Source organism: Eulemur rufifrons, chromosome 24 (assembly GCF_041146395.1).
Source record: "Eulemur rufifrons isolate Redbay chromosome 24, OSU_ERuf_1, whole genome shotgun sequence".
Lineage (NCBI taxonomy): Eukaryota > Metazoa > Chordata > Mammalia > Primates > Lemuridae > Eulemur > Eulemur rufifrons.
The window spans coordinates 16846549-16860759 of NC_091006.1; the positions used below are offsets into that span (position 1 = coordinate 16846549).

Below are 14211 nucleotides of genomic sequence, written 5' to 3' on the forward strand. Positions count from 1 at the left end.
ACATTAGAGACACTCAGAGAGAGAGTCACAGGACGAGGAAGTCACCAGTCAGGGAGACAGAGAAATTTAGAGAGATGGACACCAACCCAGAAAGAAGCAGGTATAAATAGATGGAGAGAAAGAGAGAGAAGGAAAGAGAGGGAGAGAGAGAGGGAGGCATGAAGAGGAGCAAGAGACAGGCATAAACAGACAGGAATACAGAGAGATGGAGACCCAGACTGACAGATGGACAGATCAGCAGTGTTGGGGAGGCAGAGACAAAATGACAAGGACTCAGAGAGGGACTGAGACAGAGAGAGAGGAGATGGGAATGTACAAAGATAATCAGTCGCAGACACAGGGAGAAACAGCTACCCAGGTGAGAGGTTAGACATTACCAGTTCATAGCAAGAGGAGCAGAGAGAAAGATAGAATTAGACACAGAGAGTTTTTTAGTTTTTTTAAATCATGGAAAGAAAGGCATGGAAACAATGGCATTTATCACTGATTTTCTGGTCCTGAGGGGCTGGGGGATCAGATGCCCTGGCTCCAAGATCTCTTTTCCATCCTTACTCTGACTCAGTTTCTGTGGTGGGTCAGACCTCTGACAGAGCCCGTGTGGCTCCCTGGGGCAGCTGACCAACATCTCTCTAAGTCCACCTGAGTCCCCGAGGACATGAATGTCAGTGCTCCCGCCCTCCACCCCAACTCTGGTGTGCATGCATACGCATACGCACATGCACACAGACACACACGCACACACGTCGATTAGGCATCTAAGGGACAGACATTCACTCACAGTGCTGGTTCCAGGCAGCTGTGCCTCAAGCCAGTGCACACAGGCACACCCACAGCAAGCACGTGTGTGCATTTTATTCCATCTGCCAGTTGCTGAGACACGTCATCCCTTGGGGACCCAACCCAGAGACTGATTCTGGGCACAGGAGGGGCAAGGCTGTGGGGAGGGGCAGTGTGGGGGTGACTGGGGAAGGTGAGAAGGGGGAGGTGGAGAGAGCTGGGGAGGAGGGTAGGAGAGGGAACAGGAGGAGAGAGGAGGAAAGAGAAGTGTGGAGAGAGAGGGATGGAGAGAAATACAGGGTTGGGGAGGTAGAAGGATGGAGAGAAATACAGGGATGAGAGAGATGAGGGGAGCCCCCCCAAATGCAAGGGAGGTGGAAGAGAAAAATAAGAGGGCAGGCAACGGGCAAGAGAGAAAGAGAAGGAGAAGAAAGAGGGGAGAGGCTGGGAGAGAAGGGGGAATGGTGGGGGTGGGAGAGACTGGAGGGGTGGGTGCAGACCTGGGGGCCTGGGAAGGCAGGCTGGTCTGGGTGAGGGGGGCAGGGGGCGGGTAATAGCGGGAAGCGGGTGGAGCTGCCCAGCTTGATTGTGACCTCAGAGCCCCTGGCCCAGCTTAGCCTGACGTCAGCGCCTGCTCCCGCCCCCGCCTGTGCTGGTTTTCAAATGACCCCCCCCTCCAGCTCTCCGGCCAGACACAGACTCGGAGAGCAAGCCGGAGAGGAGAGAGCCCAGCCGGACCCACTGCGATGATACAGGTGTGTGTGAGAACATGGCCATGTGGGGAAACTGCCACCATCTGTGTGACCACGTGTGTCGGGGAACCATGTGTCTGTGATTATACCCGTGCGTCTGAGTACTCGGGCTTCCCTCTCTGCGTGGAAAGTGGCTGTGCCAAGTGCGTGTATGTGAGACATGACATGTCTGTGTTTCTGTACATGTTTATCTTGCCGTAAATTCATGTATGTCTGTGTTCCCCAGGAGGGGAAGAGAAAGAAAGAATGAGAGGGCGAGCAAGCTACCGAGAGCTAGTGAGAGAGAAAGACAGGGCTGTATTTGCCTGTGACACGTGGGTCTGATTTGTTTTATGTGTTCAATAAGTATTAAGTTGAACTAAATGAAATCACCGACATTCAGCCACTCTTGGCTGGTGAAAATGGCAATTTCATATGGTTCAGTATCATCTTAACTGTTAACTGCTATTTCTTCAGAAATCCTTCTTGTCAGTCTCATTGCTCCACTCAGGGGTGTTGGCGTGTTTGTTACCACATGGGTATCTCTTCCTGATGTTGCTTCTTCCTGCTGAGGGGTATGTGTGTGTCTGCAAGTTCACCTGTGTGGCTGTCAGGGGGTGGTCGCAGGGTCACTCTGTGTGTCGCTCGTCATGTGTGAGTACACATGTGAGCAGGTGTGTCTACACATGTGAGCGGGTGTGTCTACACATGTGTGTAAGCCTTTTAGATGAACTAAATGTGTGTCCCTGTTGCTGGAATCACAATCCTCTGGACCTCCTCCTGTCACGGTGATCCCCAGCATGAACTGGGCCACCCCAGGAAACTTGGGCAGGGCCAGGTGTAAAGCAAAGGGACAGAGAAGGATTCTAGAAGAAAGAATTGTTAATATTGAGCATTTAAAAACTCCATCACAGCTCTGTCCTATAGAAATATGACTTGAACCACAATATGTGATTAAAAATTTTCTAGTAGCCATATTTGAAAAAGTAAAAAAAAAAGTGAAATTAATTTTAATACTGTATTTTATTTAACCCAATGTGTCAGGCTCAGCACTCTTTTTCTGTAAAAGGTCAGAGAGTAAGTTTTTTGTTTTTTTTTTTTGAGACAGAGTCTCACTCTGTTGCCCAGGCTAGAGTGCCGTGGTGTCAGCCTAGCTCACAGCAACCTCAAACTCCTGGGCTTAAGTGATCCTTCTGCCTCAGCCTCCCAAGTAGCTGGGACTACAGGCATGTGCCACCATGCCCGGCTAATTTTTTCTATATATTTTTAGTTGTCCAGATAATTTCTGTCTATTGTTTTTTTAGTAGAGACGGGGTCTCACTCTTGCTCAGGCTGGTCTCGAACTCCTGAGCTCAAACGATCCGCTCACCTCGGCCTCCCAGAGTGCTAGGATTACAGGCGTGAGCCACTGCACCGGCCAAAACTTGAAATTCAATTCCTCAGTTGTACTGGCTGCATTTCAAGTGCTCAGTAGACGCAGGTGACATCTGTATTGGACATTGAAGATCTATATCTTAATGACTCATTTAACTTACAACAAGCCTACAAGGCAGGAATTGGTGACATAGGAGGAAGTGTAGCATAGAGGGGAACGCAAGAGCCAGACTGCCTGAGTTTGAGCCCAACTCCTCTACTTACTACCTGAGTGACCTTGGGCAAGAATATTTACTTCTCTGGGCCTCAGTTACCTCATCTGTAATGGAAGATAGTAACAGTACCTACCTCATAGAGTTGTTGTAGTGTCTGGCATGTGGAAGGTGCTAAATACCCATTTTACAGATGAGAAAATGGAGGCACCCTTTCCCTCTGATTCTGGGCTCTTCCCTCAAAACTTACTGGGCACCTGGCCCAGTCCAGGAGCTAGGCAGTGGAAGGGGAGAACCAGGGCATGCCTCTGGGAAGTCAGAGAGGAGATTCCTCCAGCTGTGAGCGGCTGACCTTGCACAATCCACTCCTCCTGGCTAATCTGTCCTCAGTTTTGTCGTCTATATGGTGGCAGCAAACACCGTCTGTCCCCCTGGGTTCTCCTAGGGAATAAAGCCAGTATATAAGATTGTGATTTAGTGACTACATTACCAGAGTTCAGGTCCAGACTCCTCCTCTCTCCAGGTGTGACCTTGGGCAGGTTGCTGCACCTCTGTGTGACTCAGTTGCCTTATCTGTAAGATGGGCATGATAATAATAGTACCTGCCTCATAGGTCTGCTGTGAGGATTAAAATAAGTTACTTCATCTAAAAGGCTTAAAGCAGCACCTGGTACAGGCCATTTTGTATTGTTCTTTTAGTAAATATTATTATTACTGTCTCAACGTTAAGAAACTTTTGATTGTGAGATGAATTTTTATGTTTACGTGCCACTAAGAAACAGGGGAGAAACACCCCGCTAATTAAACTGTGGCACTCCACTACGTATAATCCTCACGGATTTAAGAGATGTTTACAATGTGGAAAAAGGTGTATTAGAAAGGATCAAATCGGATATTAAGCCTAGATAACTGGCCCAATTATTTTCATCAATGCAAATAACTTTGTAGTGCCCAGGGGATGTTTTCAAAAAGGTGATGTTATCATCCTGCTTGGGGGAAAAACCCAGAGATCTTCTCAGAGGAGGACCTCAGGACTCATGCCCCTTCCTTTTCTCTGCCGGCTGCCAGCAGGACGTGCCCAAGCCCACCCCAGCAGCCCGCCGCTGCTCTGGCCTGGCCCGGCGGGTGCTCACCATCGCCTTCGCCCTGCTCATCCTGGGCCTCATGACCTGGGCCTACGCCGCCGGCGTGCCGCTGGCCTCCGATCGCTATGGTCTGCTGGCCTTTGGTCTCTACGGGGCCTTCCTCTCGGCGCACCTGGTGGCGCAAAGCCTCTTCGCGTACCTGGAGCACCGGCAGGTGGCGGCAGCTGCGCGGCGGGCAGTGAAGCGGGGGCCCCTGGACGCGGCCACTGCCCGGAGCGTGGCGCTGACCATCTCGGCGTACCAGGAGGACCCGGCGTACCTGCGCCAGTGCCTGGCGTCCGCCCGCGCCCTGCTGTACCCGCGCGCGCGGCTGCGCGTCCTCATGGTGGTGGACGGCAACCGCGCCGAGGACCTCTACATGGTCGACATGTTCCGCGAGGTCTTCGCCGACGAGGACCCCGCCACCTACGTGTGGGACGGCAACTACCACCAGCCCTGGGAACCTGCGGCGGCGGGCGCAGTGGGCGCCGGCGCCTACCGGGAGGTGGAGGCGGAGGATCCGGGGCGGCTGGCGGTGGAGGCGCTGGTGAGGACGCACCGGTGCGTGTGCGTGGCGCAGCGCTGGGGCGGCAAGCGCGAGGTCATGTACACCGCCTTCAAGGCGCTCGGCGACTCGGTGGACTACGTGCAAGTGAGTGGAAGGCGCCCTTACCCCACTCGTGACCCCACCCCGCACCCCACTTTCCTGGGGCCTATCGTTCAGTGTAGAGATTCGAATAGATCTCTTCCTTTGTGCATTTATCCATTGAATGGAAAGATTATTTCCTTCACTCATTCATTCATATATCCATCTGCCCCTCCAATATGGAGATCATGCCTTCATTTATTCATTCATTTATCCATTCAATGTAGTCATTCCTGCCTTCCTTTCTTCATTGCCCACCCACGCAAGGCAGACTCTGCTCCACTCATTTATTCATTTATCCATCCATTCAGTATAGAATTAAGTTCTCTTTCTTCCTTTCTTCATTCATGCGATGCAGAAATTCTTTCCTTCACTCATTCATTCATATATCCTTCTGTCCTTCCAATGTGGAGATCATGTGCTCATTTATTCATTTATCCATTAAACATAGAGATTTGTTTTCCTCCTTCTTTCCTTCCTTCCATATTGAGATTCTTCTGTTCATCCATTCAACCGTCTGTCTATTCAATATAGATTCATTTCTTCATTTAATCGTTCATTTTTGCATTCATCCATTCAGTGTAGAGATTCATTCACTAATGTACCATATTAGATTTCTATTGCTGCATAACAAATTACAGTACATGTGGCAGCTTGAAACAAAACACATTTATTATGTCATAGTTTCTGTGGGGCAGGAGTACAGGCACAGATTAACTGGGTCCTCTGTTCATGGTATCTCCAGGCTGCAATCAAGGTGTCAGCTGGAACTGGGTCTTATCTAAGGCTCAGGGGTCCTCTTCCAAGCTCATGTGTTTGTTGGTAGAATTCATTTTCTTGCAGCTATAGAACTCATGGTAGCTTGCCTCCTCCAGGCCGGCAAGAGAGAGTCTCTGACTTCTAGACCATTTTTAAAGGGTTCACCTGATTAGGTCAGGCCCACCTGGAATAATCTCCTTTAGATTAATTTATAGTCGACAGATTTGGGACCTTAATTACATTGCAAAACCCATTCCCCATTTCCATATAATCATGGGAATTGCAGCCCATAACTTTTGCCATATTCAATTGGTTACGAGCGAGTTAGAGGTCCTGCCCACACACCAAAGGAGGGTATTATACAAGGGTGTGGGTCTTAGAGTTCGTCTTAAGATGTGATTAGATATTGGAAATGGCTAAAAAAAAACCGCTGCAAAATTATGTTCAATTTGGTTGCAAATTGAACAGCTGCCCCCCACCCAGTGGCACCCTCCCCCACAAGCACCACCCCATGCAGGGGTCTGGCCTGATCTCTGCCCTTCCCACCTCACAGGTCTGTGACTCGGACACAAGGCTGGACCCCATGGCACTGCTGGAGCTGGTGCGAGTGCTGGATGAGGACCCCCGGGTAGGGGCTGTCGGGGGGGACGTGCGGATCCTTAACCCTCTGGACTCCTGGGTCAGCTTCCTAAGCAGCCTGCGGTACTGGGTAGCCTTCAATGTGGAGCGGGCTTGTCAGAGCTACTTCCACTGTGTGTCCTGCATCAGCGGTCCCCTAGGTGAGCAGGGGCAGGGCTTGGGAGGGCCATGGATGGGGTGGGGATGGAGAAGGGAAGCCAGAGCGGGAGGGGGCTAAGGATGTGACTGATGTTGGTGACAAAGATGGGGCTGGGGCAGGAATTAGGGATGGGATAAGAATGGAAGTTGGCAGTGAGGGTGTTGTTTGGGCTGGGGCTGGGTTTGGTGTAGGGACTGGGGTTGCAGAAAGGATACAGATGGGGATTGGGGCTGGGGCCAGGGAAGGGTTTGGGGAAGGGGATGGGGTGGGCTTGGAATCAAGGACAGGGATGGGGCCAGGTTTAAGGTTGGAGATGGGTTTTTGGATAGGGATGAGTAGGGAATGGGGCTGAGAATAGATGTGGGATTGGGGATTAGATTGGGGTAGGTTTGCAGCCACAGTGGGTGTAGTTCAGTGACAGGCAAGTTGGAATGGGTACAGGGTTGAGGACAGGATCGAGGCTGGAGTTGTGGTTGGAGATAGGGCTGAGATTGGGATTGCAATGATTAAGGATGGGGTTGGAATTGGAGATGGGGCTTAGGCTGGAGACGGCATTGGGGACGGTGTTAGTGACAGTAGAAGCTGATGCTTTTACACATTACCCCTCCCTGCAGGCCTATACAGGAACAACCTCCTGCAGCAGTTTCTTGAGGCCTGGTACAACCAGAAGTTCCTGGGCACCCACTGTACTTTTGGGGATGATCGGCACCTCACCAACCGCATGCTCAGCATGGGTTACGCTACCAAGTAAGCTAAGGGGACCAGGTGGTGGGGTATGTGTGGAGGCCAATGAGTATCCCAGCAAATGTGTGTGTGTGTGTGTGTGTGTGTGTGCGTGCATGTTTGTGTGTGTTTTGAATTTTCCAAACCCAAAATAACTCGGACAATGGCCTCTACCAGCTGAGATATTAGAGCAGAGAGGAAGATACTAGAAACAGAAGAGGGGGCATTTGCTTTGAGCCAGTGGACTTTACCAACCAAGATATTAGGAGACAGTGGAAGATACCATAAGGGACAAGGATGGCATTTGCATTGAACCATGTGGCCCAATGGACTTTATCAAATGATGCAAGGGTGAAGGTGGGGAATTCCACCTAGAAGATACAGCGTGAGAAGGCGTGAGTCTCCACTATGGAGACATGGCGACCAAGGCAGCACAGATCACTCCATGTGAGGAGTGAGGTGAGGTGGGAAGGGCAAGAGATAAATAAGGTGGGATCTAACTAGTGAGAAAGCCACCGAGAAAGAATCAAGTGAGAGAGGAGGGGAACATCTAAACTCTAGTAAATGTTTCATGAGAAGAGAAGTAATTCAATGAGACTGGGGAAGGGGGTGAGCTAGACCAAGTGAAGTTCATGGGAGAGTGATTTCTAATACAAAGCCAGACCCAGTGAGATCTTGGGATATACCGAGGGAACCCATGCATTCATTTACTTGACAGATATTCATTTAGTGCCTACAATGTTTTAAGCTCCGGGGATGCAGCAGTAGACAAAAGGAACACAAATTCATGCTCACACTGATTGGGGAGATAGACAAGTAAGATAAATAAGTAGAACATACAGTATATTAATGAAATGTGCTGTGGAGATAGATAAATACAGGAAGGGGGATAGGAAGTTTTGAGGTAGGGAAAATGTTAAATGGAGTGCCTTGGGGTAAATAGGGATGGGGGCTGGGAACAGTGTGGCTGGAGCAATGAGCCTGGGGAGTGGGGTGTGTTAGGAGGAGGACAGAGAGTTAACAGAAGGTCCACTCGTGAAAGGCTTATAGGATATGGGAAGGACTTTGGATGAAGATGAGGGAGCCACGGGAGGATTTTAAGCAGAGAAGTGAGTGACATGTAACAGGATCCCCCGGGCAGCTGTTTTGAGTACAGGCAAGGTCGGAAGCAGGCTGGTCATTGAGGATGCCAGATGACACAGGGGAAGGAGACTGGACACAGTCAAGTAATGCCAGGGATTCTTTGGCTGGAAACCGTGCAGGCGTTGATGAATGACGATGTCTGCCCTGACACAGGAAGGGGCCGAGGGTTCCCTTGAGCAGCTCTAACACATGGACTACCCCAGGCAGCAGCCACGCCTGACTTGCTCCTCATGGTAGAGCCTGCCAATAACAGTAAGCATAGTAGTATTAGTAATATATTAGTGATAGTATTAGTAATAGTGTCAGTAACCTCAATGATCTTAGTAATGGCAATAGTAATGGTATTAGTCATAGTAAAAATAATAGTCGCTGACATATATTGGGCAAGTAAAATCTACTGGTCCTAAGCATTTGGGATTTAATCCTCATTCAATCCTCATAACGTCCTTATTAGATAGCAAACATTATTGATCCCATTTTACATATGAGAAAACTGAGGCCCAGAGAGGTTAAGAAACTTGCTCCCAGTGGTCATCCACAGTGGTCATGTCTGGCTTCAGAATCCTGTGTGGGCCCCAAGGCGAGTCACACTGATGCCTTCATTTCTGCCACCTGCCCAGGTACACCTCCAGGTCCCGTTGTTACTCGGAGACGCCCTCGTCCTTCCTGCGCTGGCTGAGCCAGCAGACGCGCTGGTCCAAGTCGTACTTCCGCGAGTGGCTGTACAACGCGCTGTGGTGGCACCGGCATCACGCATGGATGACCTACGAGGCGGTGGTCTCGGGCCTCTTCCCTTTCTTCGTGGCGGCCACCGTGCTGCGGCTCTTCTATGCCGGCCGCCCGTGGGCGCTGCTCTGGGTGCTCCTGTGCGTGCAGGGCGTGGCGCTGGCCAAGGCGGCCTTCGCGGCCTGGCTGCGGGGCTGCCTGCGCATGGTGCTGCTGTCCCTCTACGCGCCCCTCTACATGTGCGGCCTCCTGCCGGCCAAGTTCCTGGCGCTGGTCACCATGAACCAGAGTGGCTGGGGCACCTCGGGCCGGCGGAAGCTGGCCGCTAACTATGTCCCTCTGCTGCCGCTCGCCCTCTGGGCTCTGCTGCTGCTCGGGGGCCTGGTTCGCAGCGTGGCCCAAGAGGCCAGGGCCGATTGGAGCGGCCCCTCTCGGGCTGCCGAGGCCTACCACCTGGCCGCAGGGGCCGGCGCCTACGTGGGCTACTGGGTGGTCATGTTGACACTCTACTGGGTGGGCGTGCGGAGGCTTTGCCGGCGGCGGGCGGGGGGCTACCGCGTCCAGGTGTGAGTGCCACCTCGCAGGTGCTCGCTCAAGGGTCTTACAGGGGAGGCCAGAGGAGACCTGTGGGGCCCCAGGAGTCATGAACTCGCTGGGTGGTTCTTTGGGCCTCAGTTTCCCTCCTCTGTGAAGTGAGGGGGTCGACCCAAGATTCTTCAGTCTGGACTATTGGGGCTGGGACTTCTGGGTCTCTGGGAGGGGTATTTATTGGTCAGGGTGTGGGTTTTAGGGGCAGAGGGGAAAGGGCCCCACTTTCTCCCTGTTCTTATGTAACCTCCATTTGTACTGTGTGATTAGAATATAGTAAAGAATTTTATTTATTTTCTCTGAGCCTCCCACCTTTTTGAGAACAGAAGGGGCTGCATGACTGAGAATTGAAGACTCTTGGCTCAGTCCAGGGTGCTAGCTGTTGGAACCTGGACAAGACGCCCTCCTTCCTCAGAACCTCAGTTCTTTCTCTGGAAAATAGGGATTATTAATCGCATGGGTCAAGGCTGTTGTGGGGGTTAAATTATTTAACTCATTCACAGATACTTAATGGAGCACCAACTACCTGTTGGACGCTGCCAGGCTCTGCGGATGGTGCTTTCTTTCTGGTCCATCCACTCAGAGGCCTAACTCATCCCTTCTCTCCTCAAATGCCGCCCCCACCTCCACCCCCACTCAGCCTCACTCTGAGCTGTCTTTCTCCTTCACAGAGAAAATAGAGGTTACAAGAAGGATCCCCATTTCCATGTCTTCCCACTCACTTGCACCTGTGCTCACACACGCCACCTGCATCCTATTGCTGAGGGTGAACTGTCTGTGCTCTGAGCCAACGCCAGCCTCTTCCACTAGGGCACTAGACCGGCCCTTCCCCCCGCTCTTGTCTACTCAAAGACCTCACTCCAGCAGTTCTTCCCACCCTCAATTCTGCCCTCCCTTTGAGGTCGTTCCCATCAGCAACCAAACATGCTGTTACTCTCCCATTTTTAAGACTCCTTGTCTTGACCTCAACTTCTTCTTGAGCTACTGTTTCATTTCTCTTTCTGTTAATAAAACTCATTGAGAGTATATTTGGCTCCAATTTCCCTCCCACAGAGTTCACCCATTTAAAGCACACAATTCAATGGTTTTCAGTAAGTTTATAGATTTGTGCAGCCATCAGCATAATCTGACTTTGAAACATTTTCATCACCCACCTAAAGGGAATCCCATACCCATTGGCAGTCACTCCTCATTCCTCACTCTGTTATCCGCCCCCAAGACCTACGCAGCCACTGATCTGCTTTCTGTCTCTATAGATTTACCTATTATGGATGGTTCATATAAATGAAATCATGCAATATGTGCTCTTTTGTGACTGACTTCTTTCATGTAGCATAATGTTTTCAAGGTTCATTCATGTTGTTGTATATATCATTGATTCATTCCTTTTTATTGTCAAGTAATATTCCATAGCATGGACATATCACATTTTATCCATTTATCAGCTGACGGACTTTTGGGCTGTTATGAATGATGCTACTATGAACATTCATGTACCAGTTTTTTGTGTGGACATAGGTTTTTAATTCTCTTAAGTATATACCTAGGAATGGAATTGCTGGGTCCTATGGTAATTTTATGTTTAATTTTATGAGGAACTGTCAGTTTTCCACAGGGCTGCACCATTTTACATTTCCCAGCAATGTATGTGGGCTCCAATTTCTCTATACCCTTGATACACTTGTTATTACTTGGCTTTTTGATTACAACCATCCTAGCGGGTGTGGAATGGTATCTCATTGTGGGTTTTTTTTGTTTTTTTTTTTAATTTTTTTTTTTTTTGAGACAGAGTCTCACTCTGTTGCCCAGGCTAGAGTGAGTGCCGTGGTGTCAGCCTAGCTCACAGCAACCTCAAACTCCTGGGCTTAAGCGATCCTACTGCCTCAGCCTCCCAAGTAGCTGGGACTACAGGCATGTGCCACCATGCCCGGCTAATTTTTTGTATATATATATATTTTTTAGTTGTCCATATAATTTCTTTCTATTTTTAGTAGAGACGGGGTCTCGCTCTTGCTCAGGCTGATCTCGAACTCCTGACCTTGAGCAATCCACCCGTCTCGGCCTCCCAGAGTGCTAGGATTACAGGCGTGAGCCACCACGCCCGGCCATTCATTGTGGTTTTGACTTGCATTTCCCCAATGACTAATGATGTTGACTCCCATTGACTCTTAAATTCATGTCAATCAGATGGTTGTGCCCCCATGGAAACTGCTGTTGTCAAGTTCACCAACGATATCCACACTGTTAAAACCAATGGCCAATTCTCAGGCCCCCTATTTCATGATTTGGCAGCACCTGACACAGGCAATCACTCCTTGAAATGCCTTCTTCACTTGGCTTTCAGAATGCCACGGCTATGCTGCTTTCCTCCATCCTCAGTTTTCTTTCATAGATCCTCTTCATGTGGCTACTTGACATTGGAGAAACCTCTTCTCTTATCCATCTACAACTGTTTCCCCCGTGCATCCAGTGTTATGGCTCATCCAGTGTTACGAATGCCTCATTCATGCTCCAGACATGGAGATGAGACTCCCAAACTTATCTTCAGACCAGACCTCGGCCCTGAATTCCAACTGCCTCCAGGACATTTCCACTTGGAGATCTAATAGGCATCTCAGACCCAACTCCTCACTTCTCCTCCCCTTCCTTCCTGCTAATCCCCACAAAACCTGCTCCTCCAACAGTCTCCCTATCTCAGTCAACAGAACTGCATCCTCCCAGCTGTTCAGGCCCAAAATGCTAGAGCTGTACTGGCCACACAGTAGCCACATGGAACCATTCATTCTTTCTTTGATTCAATTCACAAGAACATTTACCAAGTACCTACTGAATTCCACACACTTGGCCAGGTTTGCAAGTATAGAAACAATGAAGAGCCAGCTCCTGCCTTCAAGGAGCTCTTACTCAAGCAAACACAAAGAGAGTGATCCACAGGTGAGAAAACCCAGACACACGCCTCTGTGATTTTTGCTATCATGGAGCAGGGGCTATTTTAACTTTAAACTAACTAAAGCTACCTAAGATTATAAATTCAGTTCCTCAGTTGCACTGGACACCTTTCACATCCTTCATTGCCACATGTGGCTGGTGCTGTCATCCCGCACAATGCAGATCTAGAACATCTCCATTAGGGGAGAGAGTTCTACTGCACAGTGTTGCTGCAGGTACCCTCGACTCTCTGTTTCTGTCACACTCAACATCCCAATCCATCAGCACACCCCACTAGTCCCAACTTCAGGACAGATCTAGAGCCACTGATCCCCACCACTCTACCCACAACCTGTGTCTCTTGCCTGGGTCACTGCAGCACCTCACAGTGACAACTGCTTCCACCCTTGCCCCAGTCTGTTATCCACAGAGTAGCCATGAAAATCAAATCGTGACCTTCCTTCATTCAAAAACCACCCATGACTCTCATCTCGTAGACGTAGGTCTGCAGACCTTACAGTGGCCAACATCCTGCATGATCTGGTCCCCGAGTTCTCTGACTTCACTGTGCACTCACTTCCTAGGCTTTGCTCCAGCTACACAGGCCTCCTGGCTATGCCTCCCACATGCCTGGCACTCCTGCCTCAGGGCTTTTGATTTAAAAAAAATTTTTTTTTTTTTTTGCCTGGAACACTCTTAACACAAATGTGCATATGGCTCACACCCTCATCCCCCTTTAAGTCTTTATTCAAATGTCACCTTCTCAGTGAGGTCTTCTCCAAAGACCTCATTGCTGTCTCCTCTCCCGAGTTCCGTTTTTCTGCTTTATCTTCTCCATCACATGTATTATCACATGACTTGATACACATTTTACTTCATTTTCTTGCTTACTGTCTGTGACATAAGAAGCTTATTTGGAGTCTGCCCCCAGTTCCGGACATAGAGCTCCTAAAACCCTTAGAATTTGCCAAGTGATGTGGGTGACAGAAGCGTCTTAAACAGGGTTCCTAAATCCCTTGGAATTTCCTGGGTGATAGGCATGTCTTTTGTTCTACTGAACGTGACCCTTGGTGGGCTCTTGCATGGAGCCCAAGACTAGACTATTAGGAACTTTGAGCCCCACCCCCTCAGGGAGGAGAGAGGGGCTGGAGATTGAGTTAATAATCATTGCTAGTCAGGTCCACATGAGGAAGCCTCCATAAAAACTCCCTAAACTATGGGGTTCAGAGCACTCTTCCAGGTTGGTGAAGGCATCCACGTGCCAGAAGGGTGGTGCACCCTAACGCTACAGGGACAGAAACCCCTGCACGTGGGACTTTTCCGGACTTCTCCTTATTTTCCTCTTCATTTGGCTATTAATCTGTTTCCTTCATTATGTCTCTTATAATAAATCTGTAAATGTCAAATAAACGTTTCCCTGAGTTATGTGAGCTATTCCAGCAAATGATTGAGCTAGCGGGCCACGGGTGCAGGTTGTGGGAAACCCCACCTGGCAACTGGCACCTGAAGTCAAGGCAGTCTTGTGGGCCTGAGCCCTTAAAACCTGTGAAGTTTGACACTAACTCTGGGTGGTTGATTTCAGAAATGAATTAAATTATAGTACACTCCAGAGAGACGGAGAATTGGTTAGTATAGAGGAAAAACATCCACACATTTGTGTCAGAAGTGTTGAGTGTATAGTTTTCCTTAAGTGCCCACTACA

The 14211-nt window shown here is 49.6% G+C and overlaps 1 protein-coding gene across 2 annotated transcripts; it reads left to right on the plus strand.

Annotated features, from left to right (window-relative positions):
* Window positions 1–1476: 1476 nt before the first annotated feature.
* On the plus strand, window positions 1477–9879 carry HAS1 (hyaluronan synthase 1). Of its 2 annotated transcripts, none has more exons than XM_069457806.1 (5): window positions 1477–1532; window positions 4163–4870; window positions 6177–6402; window positions 7016–7148; window positions 8888–9879. In XM_069457806.1, exons 1-5 carry the CDS (start codon window positions 1524–1526, stop codon window positions 9561–9563), a joined length of 1752 nt encoding a protein of 583 aa, XP_069313907.1. In that variant the 5' UTR covers window positions 1477–1523; the 3' UTR covers window positions 9564–9879. The 2 variants fall into 2 exon arrangements, with proteins under 2 accessions (XP_069313907.1, XP_069313908.1); XM_069457807.1 differs by having other exon boundaries at window positions 4166–4870.
* The last annotated feature ends 4332 nt before the right edge of the window (window positions 9880–14211 follow it).